General features: G+C 44.2%; 1 protein-coding gene and 1 long non-coding RNA gene across 8 annotated transcripts in view; one reads left to right on the top strand and one right to left on the bottom strand.

The window, feature by feature from the left end:
* Window positions 1–211: 211 nt before the first annotated feature.
* Window positions 212–17,199, bottom strand: part of NUGGC (nuclear GTPase, germinal center associated) — a 56,534-nt gene continuing 39,546 nt past the window's right edge. For 6 of the 7 annotated variants that reach the window (XM_040465638.1, XM_040465441.1, XM_040465305.1 and 3 more), the window contains 7 exons: window positions 13,289–13,453; window positions 9,410–9,567; window positions 7,317–7,455; window positions 6,027–6,135; window positions 5,184–5,320; window positions 2,833–2,923; window positions 212–456 (listed from right to left, as the gene is read on the bottom strand). In XM_040465638.1, coding sequence (XP_040321572.1) covers window positions 317–456; window positions 2,833–2,923; window positions 5,184–5,320; window positions 6,027–6,135; window positions 7,317–7,455; window positions 9,410–9,567; window positions 13,289–13,453 — 939 coding nt within the window. In that variant the 3' untranslated portion in view covers window positions 212–316. The remainder of the gene's footprint in view (window positions 457–2,832; window positions 2,924–5,183; window positions 5,321–6,026; window positions 6,136–7,316; window positions 7,456–9,409; window positions 9,568–13,288; window positions 13,454–17,199) is intronic. The other variant, XM_040465728.1, reaches the window with a different exon arrangement.
* LOC121023746 (uncharacterized) lies at window positions 9,458–16,390 on the top strand. Its single transcript, XR_005787493.1, has 2 exons — window positions 9,458–9,571; window positions 15,483–16,390. It is a non-coding gene; the product is annotated as an uncharacterized LOC121023746 (long non-coding RNA).

The raw sequence follows: 17,199 nt of genomic DNA on the forward strand, positions 1-17,199 counted from the left end.
CTTTTTTCCATAATAGTTAAGTTGTTCAATGTTTTGATATTTTTCTTTGCGGAAGCATGAGCTTCTTGTCCCTAAAATTTTAGAACTCCATTAGGAATTCAAGATGATGCTTTTTGGCTACAGAATACAAAGGAAGTAATGTTATTCAGCAGTCAGCTTATGCCAGAAGTAACAGTATTTTGAGTTTTATGTTGTATATAAAGTCCAAACAGTTGGGAGATATTCTTTATTAGATTTTTAAAAACACAAGTAACTCTGGTTGTTTGGCTCCAGGCTTGTTTTTCATCTACTTGGTGCTAAGCCCTATGAATTATGTTTATGATTTGGGGGGAACAACTTTGCTCGGGGACATCTTCAGAAGGAAATCCTGCATGCCTCTCCGTAGCACCGCGTTCTCAGCCACCTCCCTCAGGCCTCTGTGTAGCTTCTCCATCTCCTTGTATTCACTTTTGATGTCTACACAAGAGCAGAAAGCATGCATCAGGAGCTAGTGTCCTTTTCAGAAATGTCCCCAGAAAACAGACCTCCTGAGAATCTTGCTAGGACCTGGGTCACTTGTCCCAGAATGTGACATCTGGAATGGACTTAGAGATCAGATGGTCCATCTGATCAATTTATTGTATAAAAAGCCTGATCAAACTGGGCATTCTGGCTCTTAAGGCTTATCTCAGCATAGCAGTCACCCTTCAAAAGAAACACAAACCGACACATAAAATGATCTAGGAAATCACCGAGTCTTCACAAGAGCTCAGGGGAAGGAGATACCAAGCCCAGCTACACAACAAACCTCCCCCTCAGTCCTCTCCAGGCTTCTCTCTCCTTCCCCTGATCCCCCTGCTCCCAGCAGTTCTCATTCTAAGTGAATTTGCTGTTTTGACATCTCAGCTCAGGTTTTCACGTTGTGATCTGCAATCATATATCCTTATAATGGCTAATTGTATGTGTCAACTTGTCCAGGCTATGGTGCCCAGTTATTTGGCCAAACACTATTCTGGATGTTTCTGTGAACATATTTTTGGATGAGATTTACATTTAAATCATTAGACCTTGAGAAAAGCAGACTGTCCTTTACAATGTGGGTGGGCCTCATCTAATTAGTTGAAGGCCTGGCTAGATCAAAATCTTGGTCTCCTCCAGAAAAGAGGGAATTTCCATTTTACTATTTTAATTTATATTCTCACACATCTTTTTACCAACCAAGTAATACTCAGAGCAGGGACTGTTTTAGACCTCTGTCCTCTGGCACAGTACTCCCTAAATAGTATATATTTTATTGTTGATGGGAAGAAAGGGAAATGATCTTAAATTATGGCAGGAGCAATTTACATTAAACTCAGGGGAACATTTTTTTGTGTGGGAGACCTAGATAGTTGAAAGACCTTTGGTAAGCAGGAGTTCTTTAAGGAAGACACAACTGGATGACTGTAATATTAAAACAGGCTCCTGTGAAGGCCTAGACAGAAGGTCATGAGAGAGTTCCATAAAGTAGAGTGAGAGGGTGTTGTATCACCTTCCCAAGAGACCATTAGGAACAGGTTAGATGTCTGTCTAACCAACCTGAGATGGGGAATAATCATTTCCACAGCAAGAGATATGTGTAAGACAGATGGTTAGAAGCAGCAACTGTGGCTTTCACTTTAGAAATAGCTCCGACCACTTTCACCATGACATATCCAATGATATACAGCAATGGCATCAGATCCATTTTTTTTTCCCAGCAGGCACTTGTGCGCAGAGTTTAACAATTAAAAGGCACAAAACATATGGAGTGAAAAATAAGTCTCCCGTCCTCTGTGTCCTCCAAGCTCCTAGTTCCTCTCCTTAGAGACAACCAGTGTGGACAGTTTCTTGTGTATCCCATGCAAATTTGTATGCATATACATACGTGTTTCCTTTTCTTCTCTCACAGATGGCAATGTATTCCACACAGTTTTTCACCTTGCTCTTTTTCACTTTACATGTTTTGGAGATTGTTTCGCACCACTAACTCTGTATAAAAAGCCACTTTATTCTTTCTAACAATTGCATGGTCCTCCCCTAGTTGTGTACCTAAGTTAACTTAACCAATGCTCTACTGATGGATATTGGAGTTGTTCCAATGTTTGCCATCCTAAAACAATGGTGCCCTGAATAACCCTGTCCACATGCCATTCTTCTCATGTATGAGGATACCACAGGATAGATTCCTGGAAGTAGGATTGCTGGGTCAAAGGATATGTGCATTTTTGACTTGGCTACAAATGTCCCGATTGCTTTTTGTACCAGTTTATACCCTCCAGTTCACACCGGGAGGTCTGGGGGAGCTCATGGCATGGAATAGAGATGGTTGCTGGCAGCTGCTGTTGCATTCTCAGGCTCCATGAAGAGAAACCTTTCTCTACCACCAGCAGAATATGAGGCTTTTCATGAAAAGGTACGTACTCAAAACAATGGATTTATGGAGACTGCAGAGCAGAGGTATCGATTTGAATTTGCCACTTTCCAGCCACAGATCCTTGGGCACAGAAACTAACCTGAGTCTCTGTTTCCGCGTGTGCAAAAGGGAGCAACAGCATCTTCCTCTGAGGGCTAACATGAGAATTATCCGAGATGCTGCACACAGAGCCCGAGTATAATGCATGGTCTTGGGCGGGTGCTCAGCAAAGGGTGGGGTAGTCATTGTTTTCATCATCATCATCATCATCATCTTCATCATCATCATCATCGTCATCATCATCTCTATCCCATGCCCTGGAAATTCTTCCTAATTGATTTCTTTAAATCCAGCAAAGAGCAACCACAGCTAGGGGTGCCCACAAGGTCATCGCTTATGCAAAAGTTTTATGTATTTACCTGCAAGCTCCTTGTAGAGACCATCCCCCTGGGATGAAGCAAGGGTCAGCATGGTGGCGATACTTCCCTTCACCTTCTCCGTGATTCCATTCTATACAACAAAGCATGGTCATTCTGTTAGGAAGGCACAGTCCAAGGAAAAGTTATCTTAGGAAAGGGACCCCAGCCAATCCCCCACAAAGTGTGCAGACTGGGGGTGCCAAAATCAAAGTCAGTTCCAAGAGTGGGCTACTTTAGAGTGCAGCAAGTGGCTCAGGAACCCTCAGAGCAACATTTCTGTGGGGTCCTACTTGTCTCAGCATCTCCTTTCCTGTCTATCAAGATTCATATATGATTGGACCTCTCTGGTGCTGACCAATTGAGTCAGGAGCTAAGGAGGCTTCCTGGAGGTGGGGGGGGGAGGGGCAGTGGGGAGAAAACAGCAATCGCAGAGATGGAGAAAGAGAAAAAGAGCTGGTCACTAGCCCGCGATGCTATCGTGCATTTAGTCACTGGAAAGATGTTTATTGAATACCTGCTTTGTGCAGCACATCATATTTGACATTCCTGATTCTTCGTCCCAACTGCCTGAGAAATTTCTTCTTTCTTGTATCAGTCCTTCTATGAATGCAAACCATTTTCCCTCTTCTAACCATCTCTTGTCTACCTCTGAAAAACACCTGACTCTTTCATCTAGACTGACATAGTATTTTGAGCCTGGGTCTCCTGACTCTTGTTTTTTTCCTCAACACACCAGGCCAAGAACCCTAAACTCTAGTCCCAGCTCTAGCTGTGAGCCTTGAGCTAGTAACACAGGCCCTCTGGGCTTCAGCCTCCTCGTCCATAAGATCAAGGAATGGGGTCACTCTGTGTCTTTGCCCACTTTCAATTTGCCACATTTCTGTCATTCAGGATGCATTTGTATATGATCAACGTACTAATCATTTTTTTTAAGTGGAATTGTTTTTTGGGGGTATGATAAGAACTAATTTCTTTTCTTAAAGTTTATTTATTTTTGAGTGAGAGAGAGAGAGGGGCCATGAGCAGGGAAGGAGCAAAGAGAGAGGGAGAGAGACAATCCCAGCAGGCTCTGTGCTGTCAGAGCAGAGCCCAATGCAGGACTTGAACCCACAAACCATGAGATCATGACCTGAGCCAAAACCAAGATTCGGACGCCTAACCAACTGAGCCACCCAGGTGCCCCAGGGCCAATTTCTATATACCAAATGGGGACTGCATGCTGTAGAGTTTGGCCAATTTTATGCAAATATTTGTAGACTATGATAACATATTAAATGACAAAAAGTAAACTGCAACTGGCAAACAAAACACCTCTTAGCTCATTCTGAGAGAAATTGTACACTTTGTATTATAGAGAATGGTATTTTTCCAAAACTGCAGTGGGGTGGGGATAGGGGTCTGGGTGGGGGACACAAGATTGAGCCTAAGTAAGTTGCAGACATTTCAGGAAGTAGGTTGGTTGAGAGGTGAATGGAAATAACAAGTAGCCAGCTTAGGAGAGGGTCAGCTAAGTCTGGACTGAGGTAGAAGAATTTGGAAATGCACATGGCCATGGAGAGGCCAACAGTGGCTCGGACTAAAACAAAGAATTTTTATTACTTGGGAGGGGGTTGGCAAGCAAAGAGACCCAGAGCTGAGACAAGATGGCTCAAGCGTACTTGACAGAAGCATTAGGTTCAAGGAAACTCTTAGAACTGTTTTCTGAGATAGAATCAGACCTAAATCTATGCTAGGTGTCAAAGGTGACTGACGTATGATAGTTTATTGGCATTTATTTATTGATGTTTCATGTAGACTAGACATTTCCCTCATTTCAAAAAATCCATCTGGAGATTATGCTATTGTCAGAGACAGAGACGCTGGAGCTGGGTTACCTAGTCCCAAACCTGGCTCTACAACTTAGTAACTATGTGGCCTGTCGCTATACCTCTCTCTCTCTCTCCCTCAGTTTTCTTATCTGTAAAACGAGAACAATAATAGTCCCTACCTCCCAGGCTTGCTGGGGGTTAAATGAGCTATGTCAAAAGCTTAAGGACCCCTATTACCGCTGTTCTGCTGGTGACCTGGTAAAGAGGAAAGACAGGAGAGAGAGCCGGAGGGGCTGCATTTCTGAAGTCACAGTCCCAGAGAGACCCCAACACCAGGATGCAGTAGTGGGGAAGGGGGAATGCCAAGTGCCAGCTGGCCTCTTCTCCTGGCATCGTAGGCATCAGTTGGGGCCACTTTACAGAAGGTATCAGCCCTTTTTGGACCCGAATGACTACCACCTCTTCCACCGTCCGCCCCTGCTTCTTTGGCTCCCTCCAAGAAGTCTCTTTGGGGCTGGAATTCAGACTGTGGGTGTTGAATACCTTCAGTTGTTGAAATTGGTGCTGCATTCTTTCTTGAGCCCTTTCAAACATGCCCTCGGCCACCTGCCGGTCCACCCCTCTCCTGATGACGTCTTTCATTCTCTCACACGCTTTTTTGCCAGCAATCTGAGCGGCCTCTGGCAAAAATGATAGCTACAGTCACACCACAACAAGGACTTGCAGAGAAATCTTTAGCATCAGAAAGAAAGGCAAGCAAACAAACAAAAACTATGTATGCACACACATATGTATGTGTACACAGACACACACATACATACGGACATACACACACATATATTCATATATGTGGCACCATTTTCCACACAGTGGAAGTTGTTTAATCATAATATGATACAAAAGATCAGCACTCTCAGAATTTAGATAACTGTCATTCAGAAAATCTAATGGATGAATTAAGCAGAAGTTTACAAAACTCCCATGCACCGCCCCCCCCCCACCACGACCAGAAAAAAACAATGGGACCGCCAAAACAAGAAGGAGCTGGAAGGTAGGTTACAAATACTTAAAGGGAATAAGAATGAGAATCAGATAGTGGATTCAATAGTTTAACCAGGTGAGATGCAGCGAGGAGAGGAGAAGCAGGGTGAATAGACACAGGGTGGGCAGAAAGCACTGGAAACACACAGATAGAACTGATTCATGGGTCACCTGTCCCCTGACCCTTAAAGTTATTTGGTTTTCAATTTGTGGACTAAGAGTATGAGAGGGATTTAGGACGCAGGAGGACAAATACTTTGAGAGGAGAGCAGAAGAAAAGGACGCTGAAGGAGCTGACAGAAAGACCCCAGAGGAAATAGACATGTCGCCCTCTGGAGCGCCCACCTTCATAACAGGGCTTCAGGTCGCTCTGAACAGAGGTGGTGAGAGACTCATAGATCCTCCTCTTCTTTCTGAGGATGTAATCTTCCAGGCCTCCCAGGATGGCACTTATCTGAGAATCCACATTAACAAAAGGCCATTTGTGACAATTCCTTCGATAGAAGTGGGTGTTCCTGTGTGTGGCCACCATTTCCTTCTGCTTTATGTTACGCTTGGCTGTTTCCATGTCATTTCCCCAATGAGGCTGTGAGCTTCTCATAGGCAGGAACTCTGTCTTAGCATCTTTATATCCCAAAGTGTTTCCTACCATGCCTGGCACTTACAAATGACTCAAATATTTGCTGAGTTGAACTCAGGCACGTGCAAGGTGGTCAATAGGCCCTCTTAGGGGGAGGATGTGAGAACAGGATACTTCTCTAGTGTTGCTGTGTAATTCGGGCTGTGCTTGTGCTATGGGCTGAACATTCGTGTCCACCCAAAATTTGTATGTTAAAACCCTAACCCCCAAGGTGATAGCATTAGGAGGTGGGGCCTTTGGGAGGTGACTAGGTCATGAGCAGGCAGCCCTCATAATTGAGACTATTCCCTTTACGGAAGAGACTCTAGCAAGTTCCTTTGCCCCTGCTAAGGTGAGGTGATGGTGAGAAGACCATCATATATGAACTGGGAAGTGGACCCTCACCAGCCACCAACTCTGCCTGCGCCTTGACCTTGTACTTCCAGCCTCCTGTGAGGAATAAATTTCTGTTGTGTATACCCTACCTCATTTACAGCATTTTGTTATAGCATCCTGAATAGACTAAGACAGGCTAGAGGAAAATGGGTCACAGACAAGAGTCTTGAGGACTCAAAACTAACAAATGATGTACAAAAAAAAAAAAAAAGACTCTTCTTTAAGCTTCATTGCTGTGAATAATGACTTTATAATATTGGCAAAAATGATTGAAGGTCAGTTACAAGTGGATGTTACAGGTGGATTCAAATGTTTGTGCCTCTAAAGATTCTTTGAATATTCTTCTTGGGAACTGAGTCTCCTTTCCAACCTCGGCACTTACTGCTGGTTGCTTCCCAGTGGCATAGAGCTGGCTTGGTGTCCCGTCCTACATCCTCATGGCAGTCTAAGGGGCACCCCGCACACTGTGTGTTGTGTCTCACAGCACTTGCTACAAGACGTGCCCAGACCTTGGCACTCCAGGAGAGCAGGGGGGAGAGACATGCAATACTTCTGGAATCCTGCTGGTAAGAAAGCCACTGCCCAACGTCACTGCCCTCTTCGTTTTACAGGGATCTTACCTCCTGGATCAGAAAACTTTTTTTGTAACTATCATATTTCCAGCCACTTCTTATTCCAATTTCCATCATTTTCTCCTGTAGAGAGTGCTTAAAAGCTTCTACGTGAGGCAGCAATGCTGACCCAGTGGGCTTTCCAGCTCTACAGAAGAAACAGTATAAAACGTTAAGAGACAACGTGGCCACCGTGGGGCTAAAACAAAAGGAAACTAGCTGGTATCCTTTTATTCACTTTTAAGACAGGGGGATGAGAATGAATAGGTACTGAATTCCTACTGGTGCCAGGCACTGTTCTGTGCCAGGTCCTGCACCTAAAAGTCTGTGAAACCCATTTTACAGACAAGAAAACTGAGGTTCAGAGAAGACAGCTGTTGTGTTCACAGTCACACAGCTAGCAAGTGGCAGAGCCAGGCTACTTTGTACAGTGATCTGTTTAGCCTCAAAGTCAGTCTTCCCACTGCCAAGGTGTTTCCATTTGCAAGTGTGGGACTTAAACTACATTTTTTTTAATGTTTATTTATTTTGAGAGAGAGAGAATGAAGGAGAGAGACAGAGAGACAGAGGGAGAGCAAGAATCCCAAGCAGGCTCTGGGCTCTCACTGCAGAGCCTAACATGGGGCATGAGATTGTGACCTGAGCCGAAATCAAGAGTCGGATGTTCAAAGGGCTGAGACACGCAGACACCCCTGAACTACATTTTAAAAGATGGATAAGATTTGGGGAAGTGAAAACAAGGAAGGGCTATTCCCCATGGGGACAACGTAGTGAACAAAATTTTCAGAACATCCCAGGAGGAAGAAGCAGCAGGTTATAGAGGAGAGAGCATAGACTTGAACTCCTAGCTCTCTACTTAAGAGCTGACTGACATTGGGAAAGCTGTCCAAAGTCCTCTAAATCTCAGCTTGTCCACTTGTAGATAGACAGCAGGCCCTTCAGAGGGTTATTGAGAGGATCTGATGAGATCATGTGCGCACAGAGCTTAGCACAGTTCCTGGTACATCTCGCTTGCTCTTTGCTACCCTCCAGGCTGGCTGAAGCAGGAGGCTGGTACTGAGCAACAGGACTGGGATAGAGTGGAAAGGCCAGTTAGAGGCAGGTGGGATGTCTTGAATGCCATTGTAAATAATTTGGAGTTTTGGGGCGCCTGGGTGGGGCAGTCGGTCAAGCGTCCGACTTCAGCCAGGTCACGATCTCGCGGTCCGTGAGTTCGAGCCCCGCGTCGGGCTCTGGGCTGGTGGCTCGGAGCCTGGAGCCTGTTTCCGATTCTGTGTCTCCCTCTCTCTCTGCCCCTCCCCCGTTCATGCTCTGTCTCTCTCTGTCCCAAAAATAAATAAACGTTGAAAAAAAAATTAAAAAAAAATAATAATTTGGAGTTTATCCTACAGACTTGTAAACTGAGATAGGGTAGATGGAATGGCATGACCCCAAAGGAGTTAAAGGAAGGTGGGGGCAGAGTAGGGGAACACCGAGTAAGAATCAAGCAAAGGTAGAATGGTTCGAGCAGCAGCAGGTGGTGAAATGCCAGAGGCCAACGAAGGAGACTGGGGGCAGGCTCTTGCACTAAGGGATTAGGAAATTCTGTTTCTGTAGGTGGAGAAAAGGATTAGAGGTCAAGGAAGGAGGGAAGGAGGAGGCACCATGAAGCTCAGACAGCTAGTAAGTCAGCAAGCATGCAGTATGTCAAAAACAAACACAGAGTCATCAGTCAGCCACTTTGCAGTTTTGCATTTGGGGAAATTTACAAAGGCCATGTGTTTGCTTAACTCCACACTCTCCAACCAAAATAACCTGTCCTGGGCTCAGATCCATAAGAAAATGTATCCCTTGCTGCATGTATGAGATATTTGAAAAATAATGGGAATCATAATATTAGTCTAAAAGTAACATCTCCATCTGTACTCCAGGTCGCCACTAGAAATTAACTAACCAAACCAAGAAGGCTTTTGTGTTTTTCCAGAGACTAAGCTTTCCTCCTCAAGTTGCAAGCTACTCTTCACGCTTCCAGATCCAAAGTACAAATTCTTATAAAGCGGAGACTCCAGCCCAATGCTCTTCAGATGTTTGTTCACGAAGGGGCAAGAGAAAGGATCTTTTACCTAAAAATGCCTCCAAAAACGGGATCGATCTGGTCATAGATGGGCTGAGTGATGGCTTCGTTCAGATCTATTCTTGCAAGAGTCCTGGAGGCATAGATGCCATTTTTCAGGCAAACAGCTTTCAGAGTCTGATGAAAGCCCTGGTTTCCTCTACTCCTCTAGGTAATTAAACAATAAGTTAATAGTTAGTAAACATTAACTACAATGTCACAGGATCAGAATTGTATTGCCTTTGGCCACAGGCTATGACCAAGAATCACAGGGAAGAGAAGGGACAGCTTCATGTTTCAGCATACTCTTGAGCCAGACAGAGGGCACAACAGTCACGCCTGAGTTGGCGGCTGCCCTGGCTTCCGGAGCGTCTTGTGCTTCCTTGATCACAAGTCTCCTCATACAGTTTCTATTTATCTGTTTACTCATTGCGCTTCTCTACCAGAACAGCTGCTCATTGTGGACACAAACAGTGTCTTATCTGACTTGATGTTCTTACCATCTGGCAACAGCATAAGCAAGTAGTGCTTAAATGAACAATTATTAAATGAAAATGTGCTATGACCCTACTGGGAGTATATGTTTCAGACCTTCCAAGCATAGTCCAAGTTTTTAAATACTTTTTGTTGAATGCCTAATAAAATGTAATTTGATTTGTACATCTTCATAACATTTTTTCCCAGAGAAATAAATTCAAAAATCAGAGGCAAAAAAATACAATGAAGCTAGAGCCACACGAGACATTGATAAATCTTAGCCAGATGGTGATTCTTAGTAAGGGGAATAAAAATATATTTGCACTGACCAAAATTTTAGTGGAGGTCCTTGTGATCAATCAATGATATATGCTTTAAGGAAATCTGTTTCAAGTGCATGGTCATGTAGCATAATACAATTGGCATCATACTATAAATATATATATATTCATTTTAATATTCTGCTCTTTTCACTTAATAGTATAACATGAACATTTCCTCAAGTCATTGTAAATGCTTGCAAAAATTGTTTCAATAACCACATAATATCATGTGGATATATCCCAATTTATTTTACCATTCTCTTCTGGTTAGATATTTAGGTTAGTTTACTATGTTACATAATAATATGATGGTAACATATAATGTTTGCCCAAATTTCTGATCACAGAGGAAGTGTCCTATCCAAGACACCTGAGACATGTCTGTAGTTACAGAGAAAAACACCATTTAAGAACTGGTGAGACAGGGGACAGTTCACGGGATGACATCCTAGCGAAGGTCTAAGATGTTCCTTCTATGAGCAAATTGTCTCAAAGGAATGGTCTCCGCTTTGTGCCTTTGCTTTCTCAGAACCTACTTACTCACTTTTGGTGATCTGGGATCTTTTACCATCATATAGAAACAGTTCTCCCCAGAGTCACTTACTTACCCCAGGCCTGATGAAATAAATAAGCAATTATTTATTATCTCTCACCAGCTCTGTGGGTCAGGAATTCAGATATAGCTCAGTTGCTGTTTCACTGTTCACTAGATGGCCAGGCTGTGTGGCCAAGGTTAAAAGGCAGATAAACACCACCCAGAAAAGAGACAAGTACATGATTCAAGGTCTCTGAGAACAGAAAATATTCACACTAGGCTCAGGCAGTACAGCATTTACTTACAGCAAGAGGAGAAAAAGTGTGCACAAGATCCAGCCCTTTGCAACACACGGGTCCCTGTGGCCAGCAGACCCCCTCCACAGCCAATGCTGGTGATCCCACAATATGGGATCCCACAATGTAGAAGGACCCAAGCCCTCCCCCACAGGATCTGAAATACAGAAAACTGGGAGCTAGCCCAAGGGCCTTGGCCGCCTATACTAAGCAGAACAAAGAAGTACACACTGAGCATAAAACAGGGAAGAATATTTCCACACAAGGCGATAAGCCCAGGACAGGCTGTGAGGGCTCTTTATCTCTTGGTAAGGAAGTGGTCCAGGCCCAAGGCCCATTCTTATGTGGCCAAGTGGGGATTGAAAGACCGCATGCACAGGCTGACCTTTCCCAACAGCGGGCCAGTGCTGGCTCAGGTCTTCTCCATGAGGCTCCGTCAGGCACTGGCTGGGGTTACAGTCACCAGAATGGGGCCAGAGGACCCACTCCTAAGGAGGCTCACTCCAGAGTTGGCAAGGCGATGCTGGCTATTAGACAGACTTCACTACTTTTGTGGGGATTTACAAATGTTGAATCACGTAACTGGTTGGCAATCACAAGTAGCTGCAATCGTTTGCAGAGATGCAACAGGCAAGTGTAGGGGTTGGGCATCCAGGCTCTGAAAATAGAGAGGCCTGCAGTAGATGTGGATCCCATATGTGGCCACGGACGAGTTGTTCAGCCTCTGTAAGGCCATAAAATGAAACTAATAAGAGTGTTTACCACCCGGAATTGTTGTGAGGACTGAATCAGTGATGCCCAGTATCTGGGCACCAGAGTCAGCATTTCTTCCACGTTTGCTGAAGGCATGAGCCAATGCTCGTGCACATACTACATTCACGGACACTCAGCTGCCCGCTTCCACACAGAAGGCATGCCACCTCTCCTTCTCCTATGTCAGAAATCTGAGAGTCCTCTCTGATGACCCCACGATCATTGCCACTTCTTTACTGTTTTAGCTTTCAGTTTTCTAGCGTTTTCTCTCTGTCCAATAACAGAGGCATCTCCTTCCCTCTCATCCCAGTCATGGCACATACCTACTGATCTAGATCCCGAAACAAACTCTTACAAAAGCAATGCAGGTAAGAGCACCCAGATGAGATCATATGCTAGAAAGGTATATCATCTGTGTATATAAAAAAGCCCGCGGAAATGTAGAGCCCCATTGCACACCACCTTTTCTCTGCTAACGTTCTAGCTTTCCAACTCATATTAAAACAATGGCAACAACATACAATCTAGGTGCTGCTCCCAGCTCTAGATACTTCTGTATCATCTTTGTCACATGAGTGGTGTTGTGCATCACGTTTTACTCTTAACAGGTGTTATGGAGTGAACTGTATCCCTCTGAATCAACATGTTCAAGCCCTGACCCTGATGTGACTATATTTGGAGATAGGGCCTTTAGGGAGGTAATTAGGGTTACATGAGGACTTAACGGTGGGTCCTGATCTTACTGGACAGCTGTCCTTATACGAAGAGAGAGAGATGCCAGGGAGGCACACATAGAGAAAAGACCATGGGAGAACACAGCTAGAAGGTGGCCTTTTGCAAGCCAAAAACAGAGGCCCCAGGAGAAACCAACCTTGCACTGCTTTGATCTTGAGCTTCTAACCTTCACAACTGTCAGAATAAATGCCTGCCATTTAAACCACCCAGTCTATGATATTTTATGTTATGCAGCCCTAGCCAACTAATACGATACGCCTTTTTTCCCCACCCCTTAGCCTTAGATAAATAAAGCCTGGCACTTACATTTTTATCCCTCAGAAAGCCCATATAAGTAATTAAAAGATAAAATAATTTGCATGCCTAGTGAGAGGGTTCAAGATGTTTCCTTACTGTGCAATCGAATTGACATTTATATCAACCCCGTTAAGATAGGTAGGGCAAGTATTTAGCACCTCATTTTGCAGAAGAAAAAAACCTACAAGCTTAAATGGGTTTCAGGCCTCACCCAGGGCTACACAGTGGATGATGGGTAGAAAGACCTCAGATCCGAAATTCCAGCTCAACTCCACTGAACCATGCACTCTTTCCTCACCATGTACAATTGGGCAGTTCTCACTACATGCTTTTCTTGTATGCACTTTTCACCCTCTCCTACTCTCTTTTAGCTTTTTAGTTCCTTCAAAGGCTATGGAATAGTGCAAAACGAGCCTGGAGGTAAGGCAGATGTCACCGAATATTACAGGTCCTCCCTGGAAAGGGTCACTCACCACCAGGCATGTCCCAAGGATCCGTCGGTAGGAAGCCTTGGCATTTCTGACTCCTTCTTGCAGAGGCTGTTTGATGTGGGCAAAGCACTGGTCAATGACCTTCTCCAGAAGCTGTATCTTCTCTTCCACAAATCTCCGCAGGCCACTCATGTGCAAGAATTCGTTCTAGGGACAAGGGTCAGAGAAGCATAAGGCCACGTCCTCTCTAAGGACACTTTCTCTCAAACTTTGCTTCCTTTATGCTCATCCACCAACACAAGATTTAGCCTGAGCTAATCACCCTCAGATGATTTCTATTGTCCCAGTAAAGCATCTCTCAGTGCACAAATCTCCTTAAGTGTTGTGGATTGGAGAACACAATAAATATATGTCTCCTGCAACTTACTTTGGGCGTGTAAACCATTAGGCTTTTCGAGGGAATAACTAGTAGAATAAAAATCCAATTGCTGTTAAAACATATTTTTCATTGACATCTGATTCTACTAACATTTAGTGGATTTTGACTGGGCACAAAACAGTTTTTGAGGATAGTTTTTCTCAAACTTTAACATGTGTGCAAATCACAGGAAGAATTTGGTCAAATCCCAAAACCTGAGATTCTACATTTCCAGCAAGCCCCCAGGTGATGCTGCTCTTCTGGGCCCTGGGCCATACTTTGAATAGCAAAGCTACAGGACACAACAATAAAGACAAGGCCTTTTCTTCAAAGGAGAATACAGTCTAATCAAGGAGGAAAAGATCTACTGAAATGATACAAGGGAGAGGTAGCCTTGACCCCTAGGTTCCAAATTGGGAATTGTGTCGTGTTGTTCCCTGTGTAAGAATCTTGGGGGACCCCACAGTGCCTGCAGCAGACGGAAGCCATACTACTTAGCTCAGCACTTAAGGCTCTTTATAGCCAGGTCTCAACCAACTTCTCCAGCACCACCAGCTCTCTGTTTGCCCAAGATGTCATCCTATCCCAGGGTATCTGCTCCTGAATGCGCTACCATTTCCCAAATGTGTCATCCCTTTTGTGACCCTATGCCTTTGCACAAGCTTCCCATCCTTCCAGACAAAGCTCCAAAGCACCCATGTGGTGGAACTGGCGCTCTCTTTCCTGTGCTTCCATTGCTTTTTGTACATCCCTGTGTCCCATCCCATATCTTCTTCCCTAAACTTGGAACTCACTGAAGGATCCACGGACAGTGTTATTCATGTTTGTTTATTCTGAGGCATGGCACAGGATGTGTGGCTAACAAACAATTTGGAGTGAACGAACGCCCCAGAGAGACTGTTAGACAACGTGGGCTTTTATTTATTTTTTTTTTTTTTTCAACGTTTATTTATTTTTGGGACAGAGAGAGACAGAGCATGAACGGGGGAGGGGTAGAGAGAGAGGGAGACACAGAATCGGAAACAGGCTCCAGGCTCTGAGCCGTCAGCCCAGAGCCTGACGCGGGGCTCGAACTCACGGACCGCGAGATCGTGACCTGGCTGAAATCGGACGCTTAACCGACTGTGCCACCCAGGCGCCCCACAACGTGGGCTTTTAAATTCTATTCCAAATGTGATGACAGAAATAGCTCTCAAATTGATGTGTGACCTTATACAAATGACTGAGCTTTTCTGGATCTTGATTGTATTGAAGTGAATGAGGTTGAATGTTCCGGACAACAGGTGTTCCTCAAACTCCCACACTCTGTAAGTCTTAGAGCAGACGAGTTTAAAGTTTATGGAGACTATTCAGCTTTCAGCGAACCCTGGGGATTCCCATAGTTTTTCACCAGTAAGAATTCTATAAGCCATACTTGTCTTTCAGAATGCCTTCTGGATTCTTTTGAGTTTTTGGTGTCACTGGTGATCAAAAGGAAAAAAGAAAGGAGTCACCAATGGAAACTCTATGGGCAAGATGCTCACAAAGGCTCACCCTCAACAAATCCTTGTTGAATAAACAAAAGAATGATAAGAAAGAGCAGGTCTGGGAATAAAGGAACAATTAGAAGAGGAAAAGCTGGTATTTACTATGAATAAACACAGGGCTCATTCAACACTGAGATGTCATAATGAACTTCCTACTGATTCATAAAAATAATGACTAGATCCCTGTTCATTTAAAATCACTATGCAAACTCTCTATTTTTTGGTTTGAATCATAATCTTAAAACTGATATACCACCACATTCTTAGGTTTGATTTTTTTTTTTTTTTTCAGAATGCAAAGGAACTGACAAAACTCTTGCCTTCCAACTTTCCATCAATGAACAAAGACTGAGACCAATATCTGAGGCCAAAGAATTTTGAGGGAAAATGCTGGCAAAAGGCTATCTGAAGGGCTACCCGAGAAGCGCCAACCGGCTCCCTGCCCTGTGTTTGCTGTCGCCTACAGTCTGGCTGCAAGGATGGTATTTCATCCCCACACGGGCTGCCCCTCTGCCTCAGCAGAGGAGAGCATGGGGGGGGGGGCACTTCTGAGTTTGATTGCAAAATGCCTTGTCCTTGTGTTTGTAAAACAAACCAACCGCACACGGCACCACATCTGATTTGTTTTCCATCAGCATTTCCAAAAGCAATCTTTTGCTGGGCAGAGAGGCGATTTTCACCCCGAAGAACTTTTTCGGGAAGTTAGAAGGTCAAATGCTTCCCTGGAATTTCAGAGGACAAAGTCAAATTAGAGAATCTCAGATTCCAGGAGGTTGTTTTATGCTTTGTTTTATTTTTTTAGTTTTTGGTTTTTGGTTTTTTTTTTGTCACAGAACTAAGCCAAATGAGGCATAAGAAACATGATGAAAAAGACAGGGAACCTCTCTCTATATATCACTTTTATATAGAATTTTTTTGATGTAGATATTTGACCAAAACTGCAGATGCTGTCTACAGTTGGCATTGCTTACTCTTCACATTGAGGTCAGGTCCCCATTATCTGCTCCTCCTGGCCACTCCATGGGGCCAAACTGGGTATACCTACCCACATTCTCAGGACCAGCCCCTTGAACTCTCATAGAGCCCTACTGGTTCACTTTCTCTGGCCCTACCTCCTTCTGCATGACAAGAAATTGGGCAGTTTGGTTGTGCAAATCTGATGGCTGAAAGCAAGTGTAGATATAAACACCAACCAAATGAGAACCTGCAAAGGCTATTTATTCAGAACTTGGCTGTAGCAAGAGAGTCAGCCACCATCACTTGGGTTTGGCAGAGACTCAAAGGCAAGCAGAGGAGTGGGAAGTTTTCAGGTATGCTCCCATCTGAGGCTGCTGGCACAGGGAAGCTGTGGGTGGGCTAACTAGAAGCAAGGATCCTATATGATTCGGTAGGGTGCATATTTGGCTTCTCTGGCTGGAAGCAGGGATGTAGATTAGGAAAGTTGCCGATTATTAACCCATCAGCCCATTTGGGGCTAATTGTTATAGACATTATTGCTTAGCTTCTTGGAGTCAGATAGCAGTCTGACTCCCCATGAGTCTAACTTATAGCAGGCTGTCCTCCCAAGCTCATTATTGTAGATAAGGGGCTGGTTTCCTAGGCAGGTGGCTACAGGCTGTGAGTCAGAGTTCTGATTTTTTTGTTTTTTTTAAGTTTATTTATTTATCTTGATAGAGAGCAGGGGAGGGGAAGATAGAGAGAGAGAGAAAGAAAGAATCCCAAGCAGGTTCTGTACTGTGAGTGTAGAGCCCGATACGGGGCCAGAACCCATGAACTGTGAGCTCATGACCGGAGCCAAAACCGAGAGTCAGACACTTAAAAAACTAAGCCACCCAGGTGCCCCCAGAGTTCTGGTTTAACATATGACTTCCTACTTGTATATTCAGTCCCTCACAAAGAAGCAGTGTACTTGGTGACTGATTGCAGCAACAGATCTTTCTCCCAAACTCTCCCCAACCTCTAACCTAGCAGCCTATCCATCTTATTTTAGGGTAAAAAGAGCCACCCAC

Source organism: Herpailurus yagouaroundi, unplaced genomic scaffold (genome assembly GCF_014898765.1).
Source record: "Herpailurus yagouaroundi ecotype Mexico unplaced genomic scaffold, PumYag 28, whole genome shotgun sequence".
Classification (NCBI taxonomy): domain Eukaryota; kingdom Metazoa; phylum Chordata; class Mammalia; order Carnivora; family Felidae; genus Herpailurus; species Herpailurus yagouaroundi.